General features: G+C 43.8%; 1 protein-coding gene across 1 annotated transcript in view; it reads right to left on the reverse strand.

Moving 5' to 3' along the window:
* Positions 1-25,316, reverse strand: part of RP1 (RP1 axonemal microtubule associated) — a 406,368-nt gene that overhangs the window by 327,409 nt on the left and 53,643 nt on the right. The window contains exons 6-13 of the mRNA XM_075828106.1: positions 19,514-19,665; positions 19,239-19,317; positions 16,307-16,382; positions 12,764-12,840; positions 12,651-12,682; positions 12,430-12,559; positions 9,864-9,967; positions 6,939-7,115 (exon numbers count right to left, since the gene is read on the reverse strand). Of these exons, the coding sequence (XP_075684221.1) occupies positions 6,939-7,115; positions 9,864-9,967; positions 12,430-12,559; positions 12,651-12,682; positions 12,764-12,840; positions 16,307-16,382; positions 19,239-19,317; positions 19,514-19,665 (827 nt within the window). The remainder of the gene's footprint in view (positions 1-6,938; positions 7,116-9,863; positions 9,968-12,429; positions 12,560-12,650; positions 12,683-12,763; positions 12,841-16,306; positions 16,383-19,238; positions 19,318-19,513; positions 19,666-25,316) is intronic.

Genomic DNA, 25,316 nt, shown 5'->3' on the forward strand with positions numbered 1-25,316 from the left:
CCTACAGGAGGCAGGGTGGCATTACCTACAAGGGGCATGGTGGCATTACCTACAAGGGGCAGGGTGGCATTACCAACAGGGAGCTGGGTGGCATTACCTACAAGGGGAAGGGTGGCATTACCTACAAGGGGCAGGGTGGCATTACAAACAAGGAGCTGGGTGGCATTACCTACAAGGGGCAGGGTGGCATTACCTACAAGGGGCAGGGTGGCATTACCTATAGGGGGCAGGGTGGCATTACCTATAGGGGGCAGGGTGGCATTACCTATAGTGGGCAGGGGGGCATTACCTGCTGGGGGCTGGGTGGCATTACCTACAGGGGTCTGGGTGGCATTACCTACAGGGGGCTGTGTGGCATTATCTACAGAGAACTGTGTGTGGCAACAAATTTAAATAAAATTCATCCGATTTTAAAACGGACAGGGAAAAAACGGATGCAAATCGGGTCCAAATCGGCCGGTAAAAACGGAAACATGGCCTGGAACGGAATCGGAACGGATGCAAACCGGCCGGGAAAATCTGCCAAAAACGGCCGATTTTCCCGGCCGACACTCGGACCCTGTCGTGTGAATGAGGCCTTACTGCCGATCAGTTAACTCTTTCAGCACCCTGGACAGTGACTATCCCCTGTCACCTAGCAACGCTCCCGTAGCCACTCGTAATTACAGGAGCCCCATAGACTTCTATGGGCCTGCCCATGCCGTTATTACGGCCTGAAATAGGAATAGGATGTTGTAATGTCGGGTAGGGAAACAGACAAGTGAGCCCTAATCTACTCGCCACTCAGTCCCTGCCTACTTGCAACGACCCGCCCTAGGCGGCGGGGTACAATTGGGCGACGGTCCCTACACTCAATAGGTGCATGACAGACAAACAGACAAGGGTACAAAGAAGCCAGGGAAATGGGGAAGTTGCCCACGGGAACACCGTGAGCAACAAGCGAGGTGAACGAGCCGAGTCAAAACAGGAGCTGAGCGAGGTACAAAAACGCAGAGCATAAGAGTGGTCAGAAAAGCCAAGGTCAATCACAAGCAGAGGATCAGTAGTTCAAGAAGCTGCAGCAGGGCCAGGAAACCAACAGAGAAGAATCACAAGCAAAGGAGGAACAGGAAAGGCAGGTATAAATAGACAGAGGGCGGGAGCTAGCTCCGTCTGGCCAGGCTGTGATAGGCTCTCCCACTCCTAAGCCTGCCATCTTGAGTGGTGGAAGATGGAGTCAGTCTCACGGACATAGAAGCAGGTGCAGACTGATTACCTATGGGCGTCGACACAGAAGTTGTGTCTGGCAGATCCTTTACAGTACCCCCCCTTTTATGAGGGGCCACCGGACCCTTTCTAGGTGGACCTGGTTTATTGGGGAAACGAAGGTGGAACCTCCTGAGCAATACCCCAGCGTGAACATCCCGGGCGGGTACCCAAGTCCTCTCCTCAGGCCCGTATCCCCTCCAATGGACCAGGTACTGGAGGGAGCCTTGGACCATCCTGCTGTCCACAATCTTGGCCACCTCGAATTCTACCCCCTCAGGGGTGAGAACAGGGACCGGAGATTTCCTCGAGGGAGCCAAGGACGGGGAGCAGCGTTTAAGGAGGGAGGCATGAAACACGTCGTGTACTCGAAAAGACGGGGGCAACTCCAGTCGGACGGAAACAGGGTTAAGGACTTCAATGACCTTGTATGGCCCTATAAACCGGGGAGAAAACTTCTTGGACGGGACTTTAAGGCGCAAATTTTTTGACGATAGCCACACCAGATCCCCGACCACAAACGGGTTAGCAGAACGTCTTCTATCTGCCTGAGTCTTTTGTATGCTCTGGGACGCCTCTAGGTTCTCCTGAACCTGGGCCCAGACTGTGCACAGTTCCCGATGAACGACATCTACCTCGGGATTGTTGGAACTACCAGGTGAAACGGAGGAGAACCGTGGATTAAACCCAAAATTACAGAAAAAGGGGGAGACCCCTGACGAGTTACTGACCCGGTTATTAAGGGAAAATTCGGCGAGGGGAATGAATGAGACCCAATCATATTAGTCCATATTAGTCCTCTCAGTTTGGCCATTAGTTTCAGGATGGAAGGCAGAGGAGAAGGACAGATCAATCTCCAACTTTTTACAGAAGGCTCTCCAAAACAATGAAACAAATTGTACCCCTCTGTCAGAAACAATATTGACAGGGACCCCATGGAGACGCAGGATGTGTTTGACAAACAAGGTAGCTAATGTCTTAGCATTGGGTAGTTTCTTGAGGGGCACAAAGTGGCACATCTTACTGAAGCGGTCTACTACAACCCACACCACCGACTTGCATTGAGATGGAGGCAAATCGGTGATGAAATCCATGGAGATATGGGTCCAAGGTCTCTGGGGAATGGGCAAAGAACATAGTAAGCCCACTGGTCGGGACCTGGGAGTCTTGGACCTAGCACAAACTTCACAAGCGGCGACGTAGGCCTTAACGTCTTTGAGCAACCCAGGCCACCAATAGTTTCTGGCAATGAGGTGCTTGGTACCCAGGATGCCTGGATGGCCAGATAGTGCAGAGTCATGATTTTCCCTAAGTAACCTTAGCCGGAATTGCAGGGGAACAAACAGCTTGTTCTCAGGAAGGTTCCCGGGAGCTGAACCTTGATCAGCCGCAATTTCAGAGACTAAATCAGAATCAATAGAGGAAATGATTATACCTGGAGGCAAAACACAAGGAGGATCTTCCTCCGAAGGAGCGCTGGCCATGAAGCTACGCGACAGTGCATCAGCCTTAATATTTTTAGACCCAGCCCTATAGGTGACCAAAAAGTTGAATCTGGTAAAAAATAACGCCCATCGAGCTTGTCTCGGGTTTAGCCTCCGGGCAGATTCTAGGAAAACCAGATTCTTGTGGTCAGTAAGGACCGTTACCTGGTGCCTAGCCCCCTCCAGGAAGTGGCGCCACTCTTCAAATGCCCATTTAATGGCTAAGAGTTTGCTGTTGCCAATATCATAGTTACTCTCAGTGGGCGAAAACTTCCTGGAGAAGTAGGCACAGGGACGGAGATGGGTGAGGGACCTTGTTCGCTGGGACAAGACAGCCCCCACTCCCACCTCGGACGCGTCAACCTCCACGATAAATGGCTCCATTTGGTTGGGCTGAACCAGCACTGGGGCCGAGATAAAGCACTTCTTAAGGACCTCAAAAGCCTGGACCGCCTCAGGAGGCCAGTGGAGGAGATCAGCACCTTTACGAGTGAGATCAGTAAGAGGCTTAGCGATGACCGAGAAGTTAGCAATAAATCTCCTGTAATAATTAGCGAACCCCAGGAAACACTGTATCGCCTTCAGGGAGGCAGGTTGGACCCATTCCGCCACAGCCTGGACCTTGGCGGGGTCCATGCGGAATTCATGAGGAGTGAGGATTTGACCCAAAAATGGTATCTCCTGCACCCCAAACACACATTTTTCGGTCTTAGCAAACAGTTTGTTTTCCCGAAGGGCCTGGAGCACCTTCCTGACATGCTCAATGTGGGAGGACCAGTCCTTGGAAAACACAAGTATGTCATCAAGGTACACTACAAGAAATACCCCCAGGTAGTCTCTTAAAACCTCATTTATGAAATTCTGGAAGACCGCGGGAGCATTACAGAACCCAAAGGGCATGACGAGGTATTCGAAATGACCTTCGGGCGTGTTAAACGCAGTCTTCCACTCATCCCCCTCTTTTATGCGGATAAGGTTATAAGCCCCCCGTAGATCAAACTTAGAGAACCATTGGGCCCCCTGAACAGGAATCAAAGGAAGGGGATACTGGTTCCTTACAGTGACCTTATTCAAGTTTCGGTAGTCAATGCATGGCCTAAGACCACCATCCTTCTTCCCTACGAAGAAGAAGCCAGCGCCTACCGGAGAAGTAGAGGGGCGAATGTAACCCTTGGCCAGGCATTCCTGGATATACTCTCTCATGGCTTCACATTCGGGACAAGAGAGATTAAATATCCTACCCTTAGGGAGCTTAGCTCCTGGTACCAAATCAATTGCGCAATCGTATTCTCTATGAGGTGGTAACACTTCGGAGGCCTCTTTAGAGAAAACATCAGCGAAGTCCTGAACAAACTCAGGTAGAGTGTTCACCTCCTCAGGGGGAGAAATAGAATTAACAGAAAAACATGACGTCAAGCATTCATTACCCCATTTGGTAAGATCCCCAGTATTCCAGTCAAAAGTGGGATTATGCAGCTGCAACCAGGGAAGGCCTAAAACCAAATCGGACGATAATCCCTGCATCAACAGTACAGAGCACTGCTCCAAATGCATGGAGCCAACAAGGAGTTCAAAAACAGGGGTATGCTGTGTAAAATAACCATTAGCAAGGGGAGTGGAGTCGATACCCACTACCGGGACAGGTTTAGGCAAATCATTCAAAGGCATAGCTAGAGACATAGCAAATTCCACAGACATGATATTAGCAGAAGACCCTGAATCCACGAAGGCACTGCCGGTAGCAGACCTACCACCAAAAGAGACCTGAAAGGGAAGCAAGATTTTATTACGTTTCATATTTACGGGAAATACCTGTGCGCCCAAGTGACCTCCCCGATGGTCCCTTAGGCGCGGAAGTTCTTCCGGCTGCTTATTCTTACGCCTAGGACAGTTGTTCACTTGATGCTTGTCATCCCCACAGTAGAAGCAGAGACCATTCTTCCTGCGGAACTCTCTACGTTGTTGGGGGGACACGGAGGCCCCGAGTTGCATAGGTACATCCGAGTCTTCCGTGGAAGAACGAAGCAACGGAACCTCGGGAGGCATCATGGGGGAGTCAGAGGAGAAAACACCAACACATTCAAGTCGTCGTTCCCTGAGTCGTACCGCTAAAGCCATAACCTGTTCTAGGGAGTCAGAAGAGGGATAGCTAACTAGCAGGTCTTTCAGGGCGTTCGACAGACCCAATCTAAACTGGCACCTTAAGGCAGGGTCATTCCACCGAGAAGCTACGCACCACTTCCTAAAGTCAGAACAATACTCCTCAACAGGTCTCTTACCCTGACGTAAGGTCACCAGCTGACTCTCGGCAAAGGCAGTCTTGTCAGTCTCGTCATAAATGAGCCCGAGAGCAGAAAATAAAAGATCAACGGAGGAAAGTTCAGGGGCGTCAGGAGACAAGGAGAAGGCCCATTCTTGGGGCCCATCCTGGAGCCGGGACATAATTATACCCACCCGCTGGCTCTCAGAACCAGAGGAGTGGGGCTTTAAGCGAAAATAAAGCCTACAACTCTCCCGAAAGGAGAAAAAAGTCCTCCGGTCCCCTGAGAACCGGTCAGGCAACTTGAGGTGGGGTTCAAGAGGTGAGGTGAGGGGCACTACCAGGGTAGCTTCAGGCTGGTTGTCCCTCTGAGCCAGGGCCTGGACCTGTAGGGAGAGGCCCTGCATTTGCTGAGCCAGGGTCTCAAGGGGGTCCATAGTAGTGTCAGGGACCAGGGTAGACTAGGTATATGGGCTTGTGATTATGTAATGTCGGGGTAGGGAAACAGACAAGTGAGCCCTAATCTACCCGCCACTCAGTCCCTGCCTACTTGCAACGACCCGCCCTAGGCAGCGGGGTACAACTGGGCGACGGTCCCTACACTTAATAGGTGCACGACAGACAAACAGACAAGGGTACAAAGAAGCCAGGGAAATGGGGAAGTTGCCAACGGGAACACCGTGAGCAACAAGCGAGGTGAACGAGCCGAGTCAAACCAGGAGATGAGCGAGGTACAAAAACGCAGAGCAGAAGAGTGGTCAGAAAAGCCAAGGTCAATCACAAGCAGAGGATCAGTAGTTCAAGAAGCTGCAGCAGGGCCAGGAAACCAACAGAGAAGAATCACAAGCAAAGGAGGAACAGGAAAGGCAGGTATAAATAGACAGAGGGCGGGAGCTAGCTCCGTCTGGCCAGGCTGTGATAGGCTCTCCCACTCCTAAGCCTGCCATCCTCAGTGGTGGAATATGGAGTCAGTCTCACAGACATAGAAGCAGGTGCAGACTGATTACCTATGGGCGTTGAAACAGAAGTTGTGTCTGGCAGATCCTTTACAGATGTTCTATATGTTTCAACGGCACGGGCACCTTCCCGTAAGCATACGGGAAGGTACCCGTGGCCAATAGAAATCTATGGGCCCGTAATTGGGGCTCGTAATTACGGGCGTTTTTACGTTTGTGTGCATGGGGCCTAAGTTATGAACTTAGATGTGATCGTTTACAGGTGGACCCGCCGACACTTAACCCGTCAGGTCTGCGGGACTGACGGATTCAGTGTTAAACATACAATACAGCTGTTCTGTAAAGAGAATATAGAACAGGTGTATCTCCAAAAGTAAAACGATTTTTTAATAAAGACTAATTACAAAGTTACACTAAACACACTGACTATTGTATTTATTTAAAAAAAATTGCCCTCAAAGGTGTTTATAGCCTTTAAAGATTTTTGTTTTTAAAGAATAAAGCTGTGTTTATATTTGCGTTGGAGGCTCCGTTCGTAATATAGACCATAGAGTCATGACACTGGATTATGCTCTGCGTAGCCCGAAAATTCATGTTAATTTAGGAATGCAGCTTACAAATAAGGCTATGTTTACACCTGCGTTGTGCTGTTCCATTGTTCTGCTTCATCAGAGGATCAGAACAAGGGAATAACGGAACCAATGGTTCTGTTGCACAACGGACACCGCCAGTTGCCGATGGAACTTATTGACTTTAATAGGTTCCGTCGGGGTGTCCGTGATTTTACCTGACACAATAGTGCATCATGCTGTGCTATTGTCTCCAATAAACCCTGCCGGATCTGCGACTGTGGCCCCTAACGGAGCCTCCGATGCAGATGTGAACAGGGACTTAATGAAAAATTGCGAACATTTTAAAATAACCTCAAAATCAGACCACCCAAGAAAAACTAAACTAAGACAGTATTGGGCAACTTAGGAAAATATAGTGCACCTTAACATGTACAGAGAATTCTTTAGCAATATTTGCATAGCCTCTGGAGTCATCATTTGCGGGTTCACCATCACTGTTGAAGGATATAGTCATTCCTGGCATTCTGGTAGATTCCAGAGTGACACAACGGTTCGGCTGAATATGAAGCTGAAGCTCACACAGAATGCCACTGTTGTCCTAGGGTAAATAATAACATAAAAAGTCATAGAAAACCATCTAAAACGGTGTGATATCAGCATACACAAACATTTTGTTACATATTTATATGTCAATTTTCTGTTGAAACCCCACCGGGCACAAAGCTCTAGGTACAATATTTGGGGTGCAGCACTTATTTGAAGCTGGGTAGCAGGATGAAAACTTTCACTTCGAAGGGTGGTGGGGGGGGGGGTGCAAATGACAGTGAGAAGAAAGATTACAGTCTGACACTGTCACCTCCCCACCATGAAAATAGAGCATATGTGCAATATGGATGGAGTTCACACGTCGCAGATTTACAGATTTGTTTGCAGATTTTCATAGCAGATTTTACCCTTGGCAATGCTAAAGGGTGAGAGCTGCATCACATCCGCAAAAACAATCTGTGACGTGTGAACTCCAATGGGACTTGGGTCTAACATTCACTTCGGAACATAAGGATCGCTTGTTTACTATGACGCATAAATCCTCTATGGCTAGCAGATTTCAGGAGGCGGGGTTTAAGATTCTGGCACGATGGTATAGGGTGCCTTCCAGATTGCATGCGATGATACCGGCGGTCTCGCCGTTGTGTTGGAGATGTGGCGACCATGTGGGTACAATCTCGCACATTTTTTGGGACTGCCCGCTGTTGACTGATTTCTGGTCTGAAGTGTGGCGCATTTCCTCGAAATTTACGGATTTCTCCCTCCCGCGATCTCCGGGCCTCTTCCTGCTCCATCTGTGTGATGTGCCTATATCTAAGTATAGAAGCTCGGCTGTTCGCCATCTGGTGAATGCAGCTAGAGCGTGTGTCCCCGCGCTGTGGAGACAATCTTGTCCTCCATCGGTGGGCATGTGGTTCGGTAAGATCCAGGAGATCATGAGAATGGAGGACCTCACGGCATCAATGAGAGGATCCCATGCCACCTTCCTCAAAACATGGCGTGAATGGATTCGATTTAAATCCTCTGTGGAATACAGGACCATCATGGCCTCTTGAGCTTACTCACTAGGCCCAGTGTGTCAGGTCAGTTTTTCCCCTTCCTCTCTCCTTTCTGTCCCCTCTTCTCTTTCGTTTCTCTATACTGCTTTCCTGTTCTCTAACAGGTTATTATGCATGGCTGCGGGTTCAGGGTGCATACCAGAGTTTCTTTATCCTTCTTGATTTAAGCAGTATGTTGTTTTTCTTAGTGTTCCTTACACTCTTTGTATTCCAGTTGCTGGCCTGTGGGCTGATGTCAGTGCTGCATTGGACTGCACCATTATTATTTTGTGTGTTGAAAACGGAAAATAAAAGAATTACAAAAAAAGAAAGCGCTAAAAATCTATGGACAGTTTCTACACACTGAACTTAAAGCCCATATTATATATTGAAATAAGGTGGAGCTGCTTTTTCATATTCATGAAGATTTCTGTATTGCCATTTGTCCCATATAACACTATATCTATCATTTGCTTTTACAGATTTGTTGTGTATATTAGAAGTATGTTTTTCTTTTAACCTCTTAAGGACACATCCAATTTTGGCCTTGAGGACAGAACTATTTTTTTATATCTCCCTCTTTGCATCCCGGCGCTCATAACTTTTTAATTTTTTGTTCGACGTAGCTGTATGAGACTTTGCTCTTCGAGGAACAAGTTGTACTTTACGTAGGTACCATTTTTTGGTACATTTACCTTATCGTTTAATTTATATAAATTTTTATTTTGGCAACAATGTAGAAGAAAAAAAAGCAGTTCCGCAGCAGTTTTTATTTTTTTTATTTTTCACCATACACCGATCATCATAAATAACATTATAAATTTATTGTACAGGTTGTTACGGACGTGGCGATACCAAATATGCGTATATAATTTCATGTTTTGGGACTTATAATTTGAAATGTTTATTTATTGTAAAAAAATTGTATTTCTGCGTGGTTTGGTTTTCTAAAAAAAATTTTTATTAACTTCACTTTTTTTCTCAAGCCCATAGAGGGATTTTTCATTTGATTTTTTATACTTTATTATACCGGCATATATCTATATGCCAGTACATTTGCCTGTGTACTGATTTTACACAGGCAGTTGTTAGGGCATACCTCAGTATGCCCTAACAACAGGGAATATGGTCAGACAGCCCTGGGGTCCTTCAGTGGACCCTGGGCTGTCTGCCCATACCAGGTATAGCCATTGATCGCGTCAGCGGCATTCCCTGTGACGCAATCAAAGGGGAGACCCCTTTCTCACTTTAGCTTTGAATGCCTCGATCAGCTTTGATCGCGGCATTCATGGGGTTAACGGCGGAGAGAAGAGATTTCTCTTCTCTGCACCGTTAGAGCGGGGCTTCGGCTGTGTGTTATAGCCGTTACAGCTGTTGCCTCGCTCATCGTGGCGTGTGGACACCGGCTGTCACACAGGACGAAAATACTCATCCTGATGCACCAAGTACCCACCGCTCAGGATGAGTATTCCCATCCTGTGTCGGCAACCAGTTAAATAAAATGTGCTTTATACCAAATTTATAACAAATTATAACAATTATACTAATATAGAGGTAAAACAACATCCCAACAGTACAGCTTTACATCAGAGGACTTATACACATGACATAATATATTGTCATCCTTACTATGAATTCTAATTAATATAATTCTGCCATGGAAAATCGATTTTTTTTTTCCCCACGCAGAATATTTATAACACAAAATATCTTTAAAAAAAATACTTTTATAGTATGATGAAATGAAAAATAAATTTTCATACCATTGCAGCAACTATTCCCTTGTCAATTGCCAATGCAAGATGTCGGATTTGATGACTTCTTAAAACACGGACCTTTCCTCTTTTTACCAGAACGTCAAAAAAACCTACATGTTTTAAAAATAAGTTAATACTAGACTATACAGTTATATGGGCATTTTGTATTGCAATTGTATCATGATGCAGCAAACTTTTTGTATTTTTTTTAACTACAGGCTATAGAGTTTTCATCTTAAACCAGTGTCTCTCAGGCTGTTGGAAAACTACCACTGATGACCGGACAGCCTGTAGGTGTCAGGGCATGCTGGTAGTGGTTGTTTTAAAACAGCTGGGAGATCACTACAATAGAACAATGAGTTTATGTCAAGAGGGAAGAATTGTTATAGCTCTGCAAACCTTACCTACAGTCTCGCCAACAAAAAAACAATTTTCTGCATTAACCCTTACTTCACATATTATACAACCAAAAAGTTAGTCCATGCACTGATCATATCCCTGCTAGATTACTGCAACACTATACTCGGTGGCTTTCCAATGAACAGACATAAGGTCCTTTTACACTGGCCAATTATAGGGCAAACGATCGTTCATAGAATACTTGTTGACGATAATTGCCCTGTGTAAACAGGGCAGCGATCAGCAGATGAACGAGCAAACAATCGTTCATCTGCTCATGGTATCATTTTAAAAAACAGGGAGACATCCTACCAACATGACAATATATGAGGACGAGCAATCGGAGTAACGAGCGCTCGACCCCATACTCGCTCCTTGTGAAAGGAGCAAACGAGCACCATTCAATGAGCTGTCTCGTTGATCGGCGCTCGTTTACATGGCCCAGGACTGCCTATGTAAGAGGACCTTAACACCTTCATAATCTATCTCAAATCTGGCATTCAACTCCCCTCTCCTTTCATTCCTCAAACGCTACCCTCCCTCTGTATAACTCCCTTACCTGGCTGACCATTACATTTAAAATCCTAATCTACAAAGCTCTTTCCATCTTTTCTGCTTACAACTGTAATCGCCTCCTTACGTTTTTTCATTCAAGATTTTTCTTTTATAGCTCCTCTTCAGGTCTCCAATCCTACAAACTTGTAAATGCATGTATCTAGTATTCTTAAGCAAAGTTTACATGCCTATAGTCTATCCATTCCCATTCCGACCAGACACAGTAACAGAAAATTCACTCACTTTCATCTTTAAACATGTTACAGAAGTAAAATCTTAGAAAATTCTTAATGTGAATGTCCATCATTGAACCCCATTTTGTTTTGTGTAGGTTCAAATGCTGATTAATTTCCTAATATATCTTGGTTGCCAGAGCACTGTTTGTCTATTAAACAGCTTCAAAGTGGTGTATACAGGCACCCCGCAATATCTGCAAGAGCAGGGGGGAATCACAAAGGCTGTGGATAGGGAGGTGAGTACCCACAGCAGAATGTACAGGGGGATAAGCACACAGGCTGTACTGTATCACAGTGAAAATAGAAAGGAGAGCACACACGGCAGAATCGGCAGGGGGAGGGGGGAGAGATCACACACATAGGCAGCATCTGTGTCATAACAAGTGGGAGGAGATCACACACAAACTGTATAAGTGTTTCTAGAATTGGAAGCAGTACAGGAATGAAGCTGTGCTGATACATGAGAGATAGTGAAGGCAGCAGCATCCGTCACAGAACTCACATCCAGCATGTATTACTGGGAGAACACGTCCACAGGAGAAGAGTCTGAAAATAGAGCAGGTTGTAAACTGAATATCAAAGGGTCTGAAAATGCCTGAAGGAATGGAGATTTCAGCCTGAAACTTCTTGCAACTTTTTTTTAACTCCAGGTAACCACTAATATATGTAAAAATATTTTTTTCCATGTCAAAGGTTTCCATAGCCTCTATCAGGAAAAACAGAGCCACAAGTCCTGTGAAGATATATTACAAAATTAATAAATGCAGAATGCTGGAGCTAGAAATGTAATGGTATTAAATGATAGACATTCACCTTAAGGTTATTGAATTATTCCTCTAGTGTTCTATTATAATTATTGCTTTCAAAAATAGAAAGAATTGAACATGAAAAATAGATCAGGAGGAAAATACAAGTATCCATTCAATCATGAATTCGTAACCCTTATTATTTCACTGACTTAGTGAAACATCCCACATGTTCCTGTAAGGGTACATGTTGCAAATTGTGCCCAATTAATATAGGGCTAAGCACTCTGTCTCCAAGGAACCTGCGTTTAGCATTGATTGTAATTCAATTGTTGACTATAATAGGAGTACTATAGAAAGGCTCCAATACTAAATGAAGAAACATAAGAAACAGAGTGCGCAGGTCTAAGAAAATAACATTTTATGCACAGCATGCGGCAAGTGCTTCAAAAAGTCTGGTTGCAATATCTATGCGACATCAGAATTCATAAATTGTGTATATTAAAGGAATCTTCTTTTTTTTGTCCAGTCTTGTTTTATTTTTTCCTGACAAAAAAGGAGGTACATTCTACCACCATACTATTCAGGCAGCAGTGTGTAATGCAAAAAGTATTTGTAAATTTAGGCTAAAATTACCATATTTATCCTTTTTGTCTCCAAGTGCATCCACTCTACTATCTGGAGTAAGCCGAATATATTTTCTGGTCGCTTTACAGTACAGCTGTAGACAGTTCTCATTCTGATACTTCCATCTCTCAGCAGTCCACTGTCCAGAAAGGTTTATAAAGGAAACATTGTCTTTTATTTAGAACGCTTTATAGAACCAAACAAACTAAACATTAACATAAGTCATTTACCATTTCCTTCTTCTTGACTTCAAGTTCGTAACCTGTTGAAGTAAGAAAACGGTAATAGTAAATTCAGCTCTCTTTCAGAACTTCGGGTATTGGCTTAAGATTAAAAAGCTTACTGGCTGGGAAATCTTCTTCATTTGTGACAGATAGCTTCCGCACAAGTTTCCCATCTTCCTCTCCTTCATCTAGCCACCTAGTTAGAAAATTAGAAGTCAATGTTATGTCTTAATAGTTTCCTAATACACATAAGTGAGTCAGACCTATGGCTCCCTACAGAGACATATAAAATGTCTTTCTATACTATGTATTTTCCAGATAAGACTGCCTATAGTTTTATACAAAACTTATTTCCAGTTATCTGTTACAAAAAAAATCTAAGTATTAACATCTTACCATATATATCATAGCTATTTTCTTCCAGACTGTCACTTGTATTAAAAGGAATCAAATCCGTAAGAGGAGGAATATGTATTTGAATAGCTATTAGGATGCATTAGGGCTGTCATATGGGCATAATGGTAATGTGGTACAGTGTAGTGACTATAGGAAGAACACACACAAGATTGACAGACATGAGAAGTGATGGAAATTAATAGACATGATGAGAAGAGTTGGGGAGAAGAAAGCTACAGATAAGAGAGTAGAGAAAGCACGGAAGTATCCATGCATTCAGTATTTGACAAGAAGACACAAAATAGCTAACAATGGATGCAAATTTCTGCTTGAATTTATTTTATGAACTGCAGCTCTGGAAAGAAACTACTGCTCTAACAAAGTAAAATTCTGCGCAGACTAAGAGAATGGAAATATTTGTGAGCATGTCATTATTTTTTATACATTATTCTTATAATTGTAATAATTTTACAATTATTATTTGGTTAGAGAAACAACAACATAATTTAGAAACATTATTTTGCATTGCTGAGTTCAAATGTAAAAAATACATTTAAGACATTTTTTCAATTTTCCACAATTGCTTGTATTTATATGTGGATGCTGGAAGTGTCTGTTTATGAGTAGAATTTAAGTGGAGATACACTTTAAGTTTTTCCAATATTACAGTTTCAAATAAAACACATTTCTCACCATTTGATGAGAAACAGAGAATAGAAAAATACAGGAATATGAAATGATTACACTATTTTTCATGTCAACAATTTGAACAAATTATGTTGCATGCCAGGATATAAAGCCGAGCTGATTTACAGATAATTTCATAATATTAAACTGTGGAACAACAATCCTTAGCAAGATTTCATTAGCTGTTCTTTCAGTCGTGCCGGCATCTGAATGATTTTGCATTTCAAATGTTCTCTTAATGAAAAGTTTACAAGCATGCAGTATTTATGTTGTTCATCATTGTCTGCCAACATCAGGAAGTATGTATCACCGAGATTATGCAAAATAAAAATTTCCTTTCAATGACTACACTTCAAAATGAGACTTTAATAAACATTCATTATTTCTTGTGACCTATAAAGGAGGAGAATAAGTCTCTTACCAATTGGAAGAGGAATTAAGACCATAAATGGGTACCACAAATTTAAAAAGAAACTTAGGCTCGTGGCTAGGCTTTTTTTTTCACCTGGGCAAAGTCCGGAATTTTAAATATCCCGGTCAAGTGACTTGTTGATGCCCCCTTCCCCCAGCAACTCCCACCTGGGGCACATGCCCCACCAACACTTTCCTATCTATGCATTTGAAGCAACTATTTGATAGCTGAGTAGTTTTCTATTTTATGTATTGGTAGTTCGACAGAATAAAAATAAACCAAATAAATAGAAACAAAAATAATAAATAAAAAATATATAACAAATAATATTTCGACATAGACAATAGCTCTATAGGGTGCAGAGGTTGCAGTTACACTAAGACCCTGCTGTCTCGTGGATCCAAAAGGCCCCTCTGCCACATAAGAGAACAGTTGTATTACAAAAGGCAGTATCATACACAAGACGGTAGGCTTTTATAGATCAAGAGTATTTAAACAACTGACTGCAAGAGTGCACATAGACATACAATTGTTGCAAATGTGGATTTCAGAAAATAATAATAGTTGTGCCTAAAATTAACCTGGTTATTGAATGTAAGAGACACAAATGTGTTTCATTACTGCCAAGATTAGAATTCAGCAGTGTATACTAGGGTAAAACCCTGGGAACATAGCTCTCTGATGATCAAGTGGATTATATTGGGGTACATTGGCATTATGTTAACTCTATTGCCAGATGCTTCTAAGGCAAAGGTGTAAGTGTAACATGTATATTGGCAAAAAAGACACTGCTAGGACATTTAGTTTTATAATAAATTCACAATTTCCCTTTTTCTAGACTATTAGATATGTGTAAGGATCTAGCACACTTAAAGGAACAGTGTCATCACAATTTTTTTTTTCATATGTTCAAGATGTTAGTGCTTTATTAAAAACGTTTATATTTATTTGTGTGTTTGTGTTTTACTTTTTCTTATTTTTACACTTTTTCTTCCCTATGGGGGCTGCCATTTTTTGTTCCATTTCTGTGTGTGTCGATTAACGACACATGCAGACATGGAATACGGCAGCCACAGTCCCATAGGGACTGCGAACGGCTCCCGTCCCATTCACTTGTGTGTACGGCGTCTGTGTGGGAACTGCGCATGCGCCGCTCCCACACAGTCCAATTTGAAATTGGCGCCATCCGGCGCCATTTTCCTGTGGACCGGAAGTCGCGGCCGGACAGTAATATTACTACTTCCGGTCGCGGCTTCCGGACTTGTGCACTTGGACCAGCGGCAGCAGACGGAGCGGACGGGCCGGAGGGAGCCGCGGCGGCAGGAGCAGGTAAGAGATTTCAATGTATGTTCGTGTTTGTGTGTGTTTACTACTGTATGTAAACCTACTACACTGTGTGTTAGCTCAAAAAATGGCGACACACAGTGTAGGAGGTTACACCGTTCAAACCCCTCGTTTATCCCGGCACTAGCCAGGATAAAGGAGGGGGGGATGCTGAGAGCTCACTAGAGCGAGGGCTTTTTACCCAATTTTGCAGCAGAAAAGCTATGTGGTTGCTTTACCACATGCTTTTGGGAATGGCTCCATCTAGTGACCAGAAATGGTAAATACTATAAATTTGAATCCAATTGAATCCAATTTATAATATTTCCTGACTCGTGAAAAAAATAAAAAAAATTTGAACAATGTTTAATCACCCACACACTAAATGTTTAATTTAAAAAAAAAAAACATGTTTTTCTGGCAACACATTGCCTTTAAAGGGCAACTAAACATTCAACAAACTTCTGACATGTCAATTCCAAACACTGAGACACCCACCAATAGCTAAAACGAAGTGGCAGAAGCACTCGTGTGAGTGCTGAGCCGCTTAGTTTCTGTTTGGATTTTTTTGGTAATCGATGTAGAGGTGTACGGGCTCAATAGAATGTCCATGAGCCCATACACACATTCATACACCGCTACAAAGCCAGACAGAAACTAAGTGGCTCAGCGCTCACACGAGCGCTTCTGCCACTTCGTTTTAGCAATTGTTGGCGCTCAGACCCCCACCAATCAAAACTTCTGACATTTCACTATAACATGTCATAAGTTTGTTGAACGTTTAGTTACCCTTTAAATATAGACTACAACAAAAATATTATGAATTATATTTTTATTATCAGACCTGTAACATAGGAATGTATAGTCCTTGTCTTTTACTTCATCATGAACATTAACCTTCTCCAGGTACCAGCCATTCCCTAGGAAACATAATCATGCATTGTTATGACACCTTAATAGAGTCTTGGACATTGATGGCTTTCAGACATCTAAAACAATAATATACATTAACCTGATACCTGTTACAGCTTTCCATACCCATCTGTTACTATAGAACAGTGGTTCTCAAGCATCCCATGGTCATAGAAATTTCAACCAAGTACTCCCAAAACTACAGTCACAATTCTGAGGGAAAACGCTCAGCTGACAATGTATTACTCTTTAGTTACTGATGCCTCCACCTTGATTCCTGTATGAAATATGGGGTGGTGGTACTAGGTAGCTTTTTACATCACTCATCTTACCAGCGCATTACAGAACTAAAGAGGTGGAGTGGGTTGGATGCATACTGCTTTTGCAAATTGCAAAAAGGGAAAGGAATATGTGTTGTATCTGCCACACTGCCAAAGTACCGCCATTACAAAGCCAGCCACATATCAAATAAAATACTAGAAAAATTGCCATTCCTGTTAATCATGCATACATACTTGCTGCAGCCTATCAAACATAAAAAATAAAAAAGAGAAAAAGGAAAGAGGTATGAAGGCAGAATGGAATATAACTATTAGAATGTTTGTTGAACAAATATAATAGAGGAAAAACCTTCAAATACAAAAGCCTTATTCACTATAATTCTTAATTCCATCACCAAAATTAAACCCAAACTGACCACTAGGTACCACTCAATATAAATACAACAATCAAAATTACCCAGATTCAATAATAAGCCCACGTATGAAAGACAGAATGGGCACCCCGAACCATCTTTTTTATAGAGTTACAAACTTGATGCTATCGATGGTTTGTACTAGAGTGGAAGGTGGTCTAATAAGGTAGAGGCTTCTAGTAGGTGTTGTTGCATATGTTAACATGGACTGAGGGCAGGTAAATTCAGTAAATAGAGGTGCTAAACCGGTAAGACAGGGAGCAGATGATGTTGATGGAATAGTAAAAGGTGTGGGACGAGGCAGTGGATAAGGAGATCCCTGTGTTACACACCAACATTGAAGACAAATGTGAACACAAAGTTTAAAGAAAACACATTGCTAAACATGTAAAATTGGGCGGCAAGTTAAAGTGTATGTTTAAAAATCCCAGAAGTCTGGCAGAAAGATAGGTGAGCTTGAGCCTTTACTGGAAGAAGCTTTAGACCTTACATAAGAATCACATAAATGATTGAGTTGGTGTTGGAGAAACTAGGGCTATGCTCTTCACGATTGGGCTGTCACTCTCAATGGATATTCAATGTTTTGAAGTGACAAGATAAATAGAAATAGGTGATGGAGTTTGTCGCTATATTAGATGTGATATGAAAGTGGGTGGCAAAGAGGAAATCGTGAGATTGTGTTAAAAACTCATCGGTCGACAAGATACTTAAACACTCCTTTGAGGAGATAGAAGTTCAGCTATTTATACAGGTGGAAAGCCGTGCATCGGCTGGTACAGTGGGAATAATGGGAGATTTCAACTACTCACAACTTAATTGGCATGAAATGTCTGCAAAATAACTTTATGGGTGACTTTATGGGAGACCATTCTAGAAGTGATGTTCTGGTATATCTGGGGATTTTGAACGAATGCAGAGATTATTGTAAATATTAGTATTGGGGAACAGTGACCGTAATATCAATTTTCTTTCCTCCGCGCTACAAAAATCAAATAAACTATATGGTCAAAAGAATGTGGACACCTGACCATGGTCAGATGGTTCTGGACATCCTAATTCCAAAACCACGGGCATTAATATGGAGTTGGTAGCCCCTTTTGCAACTACAGCTGCCTTTACTCTTCTGGGAAGGCTTTCCACTAGATTTTGCAGTGTGTCTGTTGGAATTTGTGTCCATTCAGCCAACAGAACATTTGTGATGTCAGACACTAATGTTGGACAACTATCCAAATCCCTAAAAATCAGCCCCAGACCATTATTCCTCTTTCTTCAATTTTTATAGTAGGCAACATGTATTCTGATTGGTAGCATTCTCCTGGCATTCTTTTTAAGAGTGGCATTTTTTCCGAGTTGAGAGCTGGTTTCAGTATATAAACTGTCAGATTACAGTGCTTGATAATGTAATTATACTGTAAAATTTATTCCTTTAGGTGACAATTATAAAAGCAAAATGTTAATAATCCCAGGGACCTTCAGTTCTAAGGGGTGCTAAAACTGGAAGAGAAAATTTGTGGAGAAGCATACATATTTATAGATCATCGAATGATTAACAGGTCAATCATAAGGCCAGCAGGATACTTTCATGTATAAAAAGAGACAGAGACTTAAATGACACATGATAAAAAATACTGTGAGTAACTTAGGTCACTCCAAGACGGCTTCCTTTTCAGCTGAAAGAAAAAAAAAAAAGGTTCAATCTCCATGCAAAAAGGCTTCTTTACTGTAAGAGTTGTGAAGCCATGGAATATGCCAGGAATTGGAACTGGCTTCAGCAGAAACAGCTTGCTACAAGAAAGGCTTAGATGCTTATTTGATGCAAAATAACATAAATGTTAATGTAAATGTATAAAATTCTATTTTGTATATTGTCCCAGCCCGATTTCCACACCTGGTCAGGAACTAATTCTTTCTGGTGAGTTGACCGATACTAAATATGAGCTTTTTAACTTCCTCAGAGTCAGGATCAACATGGATAAGCTGGGATTCCTTTTTTCCCTACTAAAGCAATTTTATGTGCACTCAAATTTGAGAAGAATGTATAACTTTCTTTGTCACTGTAACCATGAGATAAAATCCATCAATATTTCTATTTGGGTGTTAAATATATTCTATTAATGTGAACATGAACACCTTAACATTTGAGAAACTGAATATTCTTTATATTTCTTGCCTGATTCAAGTCCATCATGGCCTACGATGACTGTGTGTAAATCACCAAGATGAACAGCTTCCAGAAAGAAGATATCAGTCTACACACAAAAAAAAAACAAAATTATAAAAAGACACAAAATTTTAGGCAACACATCATTTATAAACGTTATTCAAATCTATCCATCTATTGAGATCTGGGAGATCAATAACAATATTTGTTTTGCAAATCCAAATTATTCCATACGATCAGATTATTTGAGGGACCACACATGAAGTTTGTTGCACAGAACTTACTTGTCCTTTAATAAATGGGGTTGGCTTGTTCGACTTGTGTAGTTTTCTGGAGCCTGTGTCCCCATATTGACCTTGCAGTGATATGTATACATTGGCTTCCGTTCCAGCATTCCAAAGATCACCTGTGACTACCTCAATTTTGTACTTTGTCACTATATTCAAAAAATATTTTAAAATCTGTTATTATTTCATCAAAACTATTACGCAATATAAAACCGCACCTGTGAAATAAAAAATAAGTAATATGCTTGGTAAGATTGACGTTAAGAATTTTTGCGTGGAAAATAGTGAGTTCCTAACCATTTCTGATCCACTAAGTTACTGCATCTGTACAGCATAGAAACAGCAAAATAATTGTCAAAAATAACTAAAAAAAACCGAAAAAAATCATTAAACTCTTTTACATTATATTGGAGTCTGGGAACCGACCAAACACTGTCTGATTATGTGGCTGATACAAGCAGCTAAACTGCTCATTCCATTGAAATGGACGAACATGAAACCCCCTTCGAATCATCAATAGCGTGAAAAAGTCCATTAATTAAGCTTTGTGGGTGGTAGCGCAATAACAGACAGAGGTTTATTCGTACATGGGGAGGTTGGATTGCATACAAGCGCTTGCTGAACACACCATTCTATTCTCCTGCTCTATTCTCTATTACGGGCGGTTCCAGAACCTAAATATTACCCCGTCATTCCCATATATTTATCTTTACCTGGATAATACACCTCTGTATGTTTTGTGCTTTACAACTAAACTCCATACTTTCGTTATTTTGTCTTAAATATCTGTGTGCCGAAACTGATATATGCTGAGGTTTGGTCATGACCCTATTCTGTATTCTTTAATACTATTATAAATTTGTTTACTTGTTTGTCTTTTTGTACGTGATTTTATTTCCCTCCAATGTTTATGTTTACATATGCTTTTTTGTTACCCTCCGTGGTATGAAATTGCCTCGCTTGCTAATACCTGCCTTACAGTGGCGTAACTACCGCCGTAGCAGCCGTAGCGACTGCTACGGGGCCCGCGGTATGAGGGGGCCCGTGTCGCCCGCCGGCACGGACCCCCACCATTGCCGGAGGCTCCGCTAGCTGCCGCTATGGCTGCTACAGCGCGACGCCTCTTAACACTACAGCAGAGCAGGGAGGTATCTCCCCGCTCTGCCATTAAACAAAAGACATGTATCCCCTGTACACAGGATAGGGGATACATGTGTGATCACTGGCAGCGATAAGGAGAACGGGGGACCGAAAGTCCCTTGAAGTTCTCCATCACAATCCTCGGACTTCCGGGGTCTGTGTCGGCAGCTTCGTAGAAATGAATGGAGCGCCGGTCGCGCTTGTGGGCATGAGTGACCAGAGCTCCTTTCGTTTTTATTGAGCTGCGCAGACGCCGGAAGTCAGAGGTTAGTCATGGAGAACTTCGGGGGACTTTCGGTCCCCCGTTCTCCCTATCACTGCCAGCGATCACACATGTATCCCCTATCCTGTGGATAGGGGATACATGTCTTTTGTAGAACACACTGTAGGTCGGATTTTTTTGGGGGGTTGGGGCTGTATGGCGTTACCTACAGGGGGGCTGTATGGCGTTCTCTACAGGGGGCTGTATGGCGTTCTCTACAGGGGGGGCTGTATGGCGTTCTCTACAGTGGGGGCTGTATGGCGTTAGCGCCATACAGCCCCCTCTGTAGATAACGCCATGCAGCCCCCACTGTAGAGAACGCCATACAGCCCCCTCTGTAGATAACTCCATACAGCCCCCTCTGTAACTAACGCCATACAGCCCCCTTGTAGAGAACGCCATACAGCCCCCCTGTAGATAACACCATACAGCCCCCCTGTAGATAACGCCATACAGCCCCCACTGTAGATAGCGCCATACAGCCCCCCTGTAGATAGCACCATACAGCCCCCTTTAGAGAACGCCATACAGCCCCCTGTAGAGAACGCCATACAGCCCCCCTGTAGATAACGCCATACAGCCCCCCCTGTAGAGAACGCCATACAGCCCCCTCTGTAGATAACACCATACAGCCCCCACTGTAGAGAACACCATAGAGCCCCCTCTGTAGAGAACACCATAGAGCCCCCTCTATAGATAACGCCATAGAGCCCCCTCTGTAGATAACTCCATACAGCCCCCTCTGTAGATAACTCCATACAGCCCACTCTGTAGATAATGCCATACAGCCCCCCTGTAGATAACGCCATACAGCCCCCTGTAGATAATGCCATACAGCCCCCCTGTAGAGAACGCCATACAGCCCCCCTGTAGAGAACGCCATACAGCCCCCCCTGTAGATAACGCCATACAGCCCCCTTTGTAGATAACTCCATACAGCCCCCTGTAGATAGCGGCATACAGCCCCCCTGTAGAGAACGCCATACAGCCCCCTCAGTAGAGGACGCCATACAGCCCCCTCTGTAGATAATTCCATACAGCCCCCTGTAGATAGCGCCATACAGCCCCCCCTGTAGAGAACGTCATACAGCCCCCCTGTAGATAACGCCATACAGCCCCCCTGTAGAGAACTCCATACAGCCCCCCTGTAGATAACACCATACAGCCCCGCCTGTAGATAATGCCATACAGCCCCCTGTAGATAACGCCATACAGCCCCCTGTAGAGAACGCCATACAGCCCCCCTGTAGATAAAGCCATACAGCCCCCCCTGTAGATAACGCCATACAGCCCCCCTGTAGAGAACTCCATACAGCCCCCCTGTAGATAACGCCATACAGCCCCCTGTAGAGAACGCCATACAGCCCCCCTGTAGATAACGCCATACAGCCCCCCTGTAGAGAACGCCATACAGCCCCCTGTAGAGAACGCCATACAGCCCCCCTGTAGATAACGCCATACAGCCCCCCTGTAGAGAACGCCATACAGCCCCCACTGTAGAGAACGCCATACAGAGTCCCCCTGTAGATAGCGCCATACAGCCCCCCCTGTAGAGAACGCCATACAGCCCCCCTGTAGATAAAGCCATACAGCCCCCCCTGTAGATAAAGCCATACAGCCCCCCCTGTAGAGAACGCCATACAGCCCCCACTGTAGAGAACGCCATACAGCCCCCCTGTAGAGAACGCCATACAGCCCCCTGTAGATAACGCCATACAGCCCCCCCTGTAGAGAACGCCATACAGCCCCCCCTGTAGATAACGCCATACAGCCCCCTCTGTAGATAACTCCATACAGCCCCCTGTAGATAGCGGCATACAGCCCCCCTGTAGAGAACGCCATACAGCCCCCTCAGTAGAGGACGCCATACAGCCCCCTCTGTAGATAATTCCATACAGCCCCCTGTAGATAGCGCCATACAGCCCCCACTGTAGAGAACGCCATACAGCCCCCTCTGTAGATAACGCCATACAGCCCCCCTGTAGAGAATGTCATACAGCCCCCCTGTAGATAACGCCATACAGCCCCCCTGTAGAGAACTCCATACAGCCCCCCTGTAGATAACACTATTTAGCCCCCCCTGTAGATAACGCCATACAGCCCCCTGTAGAGAACGCCATACAGCCCCCTGTAGATAACGCCATACAGCCCCCCTGTAGAGAACGCCATACAGCCCCCACTGTAGAGAACGCCATACAGAGTCCCCCTGTAGATAGTGCCATACAGCCCCCCCTGTAGAGAACGCCATACAGCCCCCCTGTAGATAAAGCCATACAGCCCCCCCTGTAGAGAACGCCATACAGCCCCCACTGTAGAGAACGCCATACAGAGTCCCCCCTGTAGATAACGCCATGCAGCCCCCTCTGTAGAGAACGCCATACAGCCCCCCTGTAGATAACGCCATACAGCCCCCCCTGTAGAGAATGCCATACAGCCCCCACTGTAGAGAACGCCATACAGAGTCCCCCCTGTAGATAACGCCATACAGCCCCCTCTGTAGATATCTACAAAGGGGGCTGTATGGCGTTATCTACAGGGGGGGCTGTATGGCGTTCTCTACAGTGGGGGCTGTATGGCGTTATCTACAGGGGGTCTGTATGGCGTTCTCTACAGTGGGGGCTGTATGGCGTTCTCTACAGTGGGGGCTGTATGGCGCTATCTACAGGGGGGCTGTATGGCATTCTCTACAGGGGGGCTGTATGGCGCTATTATGTGTGTAATTGTGTTTGTGTTAATCTTATTCTATGTCCCACTTTTTTCTGTGGTGTAATATTATTAGTATATTGATTAGAATGGTTCAGGAGTTAGTTGGGTCTCGGGCAGGAAAGTGTATCTATAATTTAATTTTAAATTTATAAATAGGTCCAGAATACTTATAAATGCTCTAAATGGCCTGGTTCCCTTCACTCATTCACACATCTTTAGGACTGCCATAGATGCCCCAAATTTATTAAGAGGCGTACAATTCTTTCACAATTTTGTGCATTTTACTCTGATGTACTACAATTAAAGACTGGCATATAAAGCACCAGTCTTAAAGGAGTCCCCCATAGTGTATGATAAAATTCTTGTCTTGTCGCAGTTGCCACTAGGGGAATTCACTGTGTAGGGATTTTTACAACTGTTATTGAACTAAACAATAAATTCATATGCAGTAAGTTTCAGTAAAGGCCGCGGACCGCCACCGTCCCTCACCTTCCAACAGCCGTGACCGCAGACCTCTGGCTTCTTGCCAGCATCTCCCTGCTCGGAGATGCCAACACACATGGCCATCCTGCTCTGTAGTGTCCTCTAGAGTGCACACGCGCGCTCGTTCCAGGCCTTAACGTACCCAATTATCACCCTGAACTATAAAAAGAGCTCTGCCCTTCTACTCCTTGCCTGAGCATTGTTGTTGTCTACCCATGTTCGTATTGCAAATGGTCCCTTAGCTGTATTCTGCTCCCAGTGTTCCCGTATCCTGCTTCCCGTATTCCTGTATCCTGTTGCTGTATTTGTTCCTGAGCCTAAGCCTATTGTTGGAGTCGTGTGTGTATCATCTGCCACGTCTGGTGTCATCTGCCACGTCTGGTGTCATCTGCCACGTCTGGTGTCATCTGCCATGTCTGGTGCCATCTTCCACGTCAGTGTCATCTGCCACACCAAGAAATATCTGTGCCGAAGTCTCTGCTACACCTCGTGTCTGTCTGGACACTTACAGGTACCCTTGTGCTAAAGAGTTTTTGCATAGACTGTTATTTGGTCAGCTGCCTCTTCGCTACGGCAGAGCGGCCTAGTGGGTGCACATACCCCAGGACAGCTTCCCCCTAGTGGTTTCATTAAATATTATATGGTGGTCATAGAAGATATGGATATAACTCAAACTTGAGTTGTAATGAGTTTTAATGAAAATTAAGCTTAACTGAATTTCTGAGCATCATCATTATGGTAGATGTTCAAAAGCTGGTAAAGAAATAAATATTCTGTATTGCTCAGTTAAAGTCTAAAACGTAAAAAATATCTACAGTGATTTTTGTGAAAATTCATGAAGACATGTCTTTCATGATGCTGCAATAAAATACTACGGTATTAGGGCTGGTTGAGCTGTCTGCAAGCCTACACAAATGACACGAGTGGCTCACTAAGTATTGGATCTGTCGGTTTTAATAGATTTAGCTACTTCACGGAGCTGCTATTATTTTAGCCAGAATAATAAATTCAATAGTGACCACCTCGTTCTCTTAATGTATTACGGAGCCACAGAGAGAGCTCTATAATGTGTGAACCCCACCATACAACTCCTTATAGCTCAGCTTCCTAAATCCTTTTGATGTGACATAAGTTGGAGTATATTTGCGGTAGTACCTGACATTGGCTGGGGGTACTCAAAGACGTTCCCACCATCAAGCAACAGAGACT

Source organism: Rhinoderma darwinii, chromosome 5, assembly GCF_050947455.1.
Source record: "Rhinoderma darwinii isolate aRhiDar2 chromosome 5, aRhiDar2.hap1, whole genome shotgun sequence".
Taxonomy (NCBI): domain Eukaryota; kingdom Metazoa; phylum Chordata; class Amphibia; order Anura; family Rhinodermatidae; genus Rhinoderma; species Rhinoderma darwinii.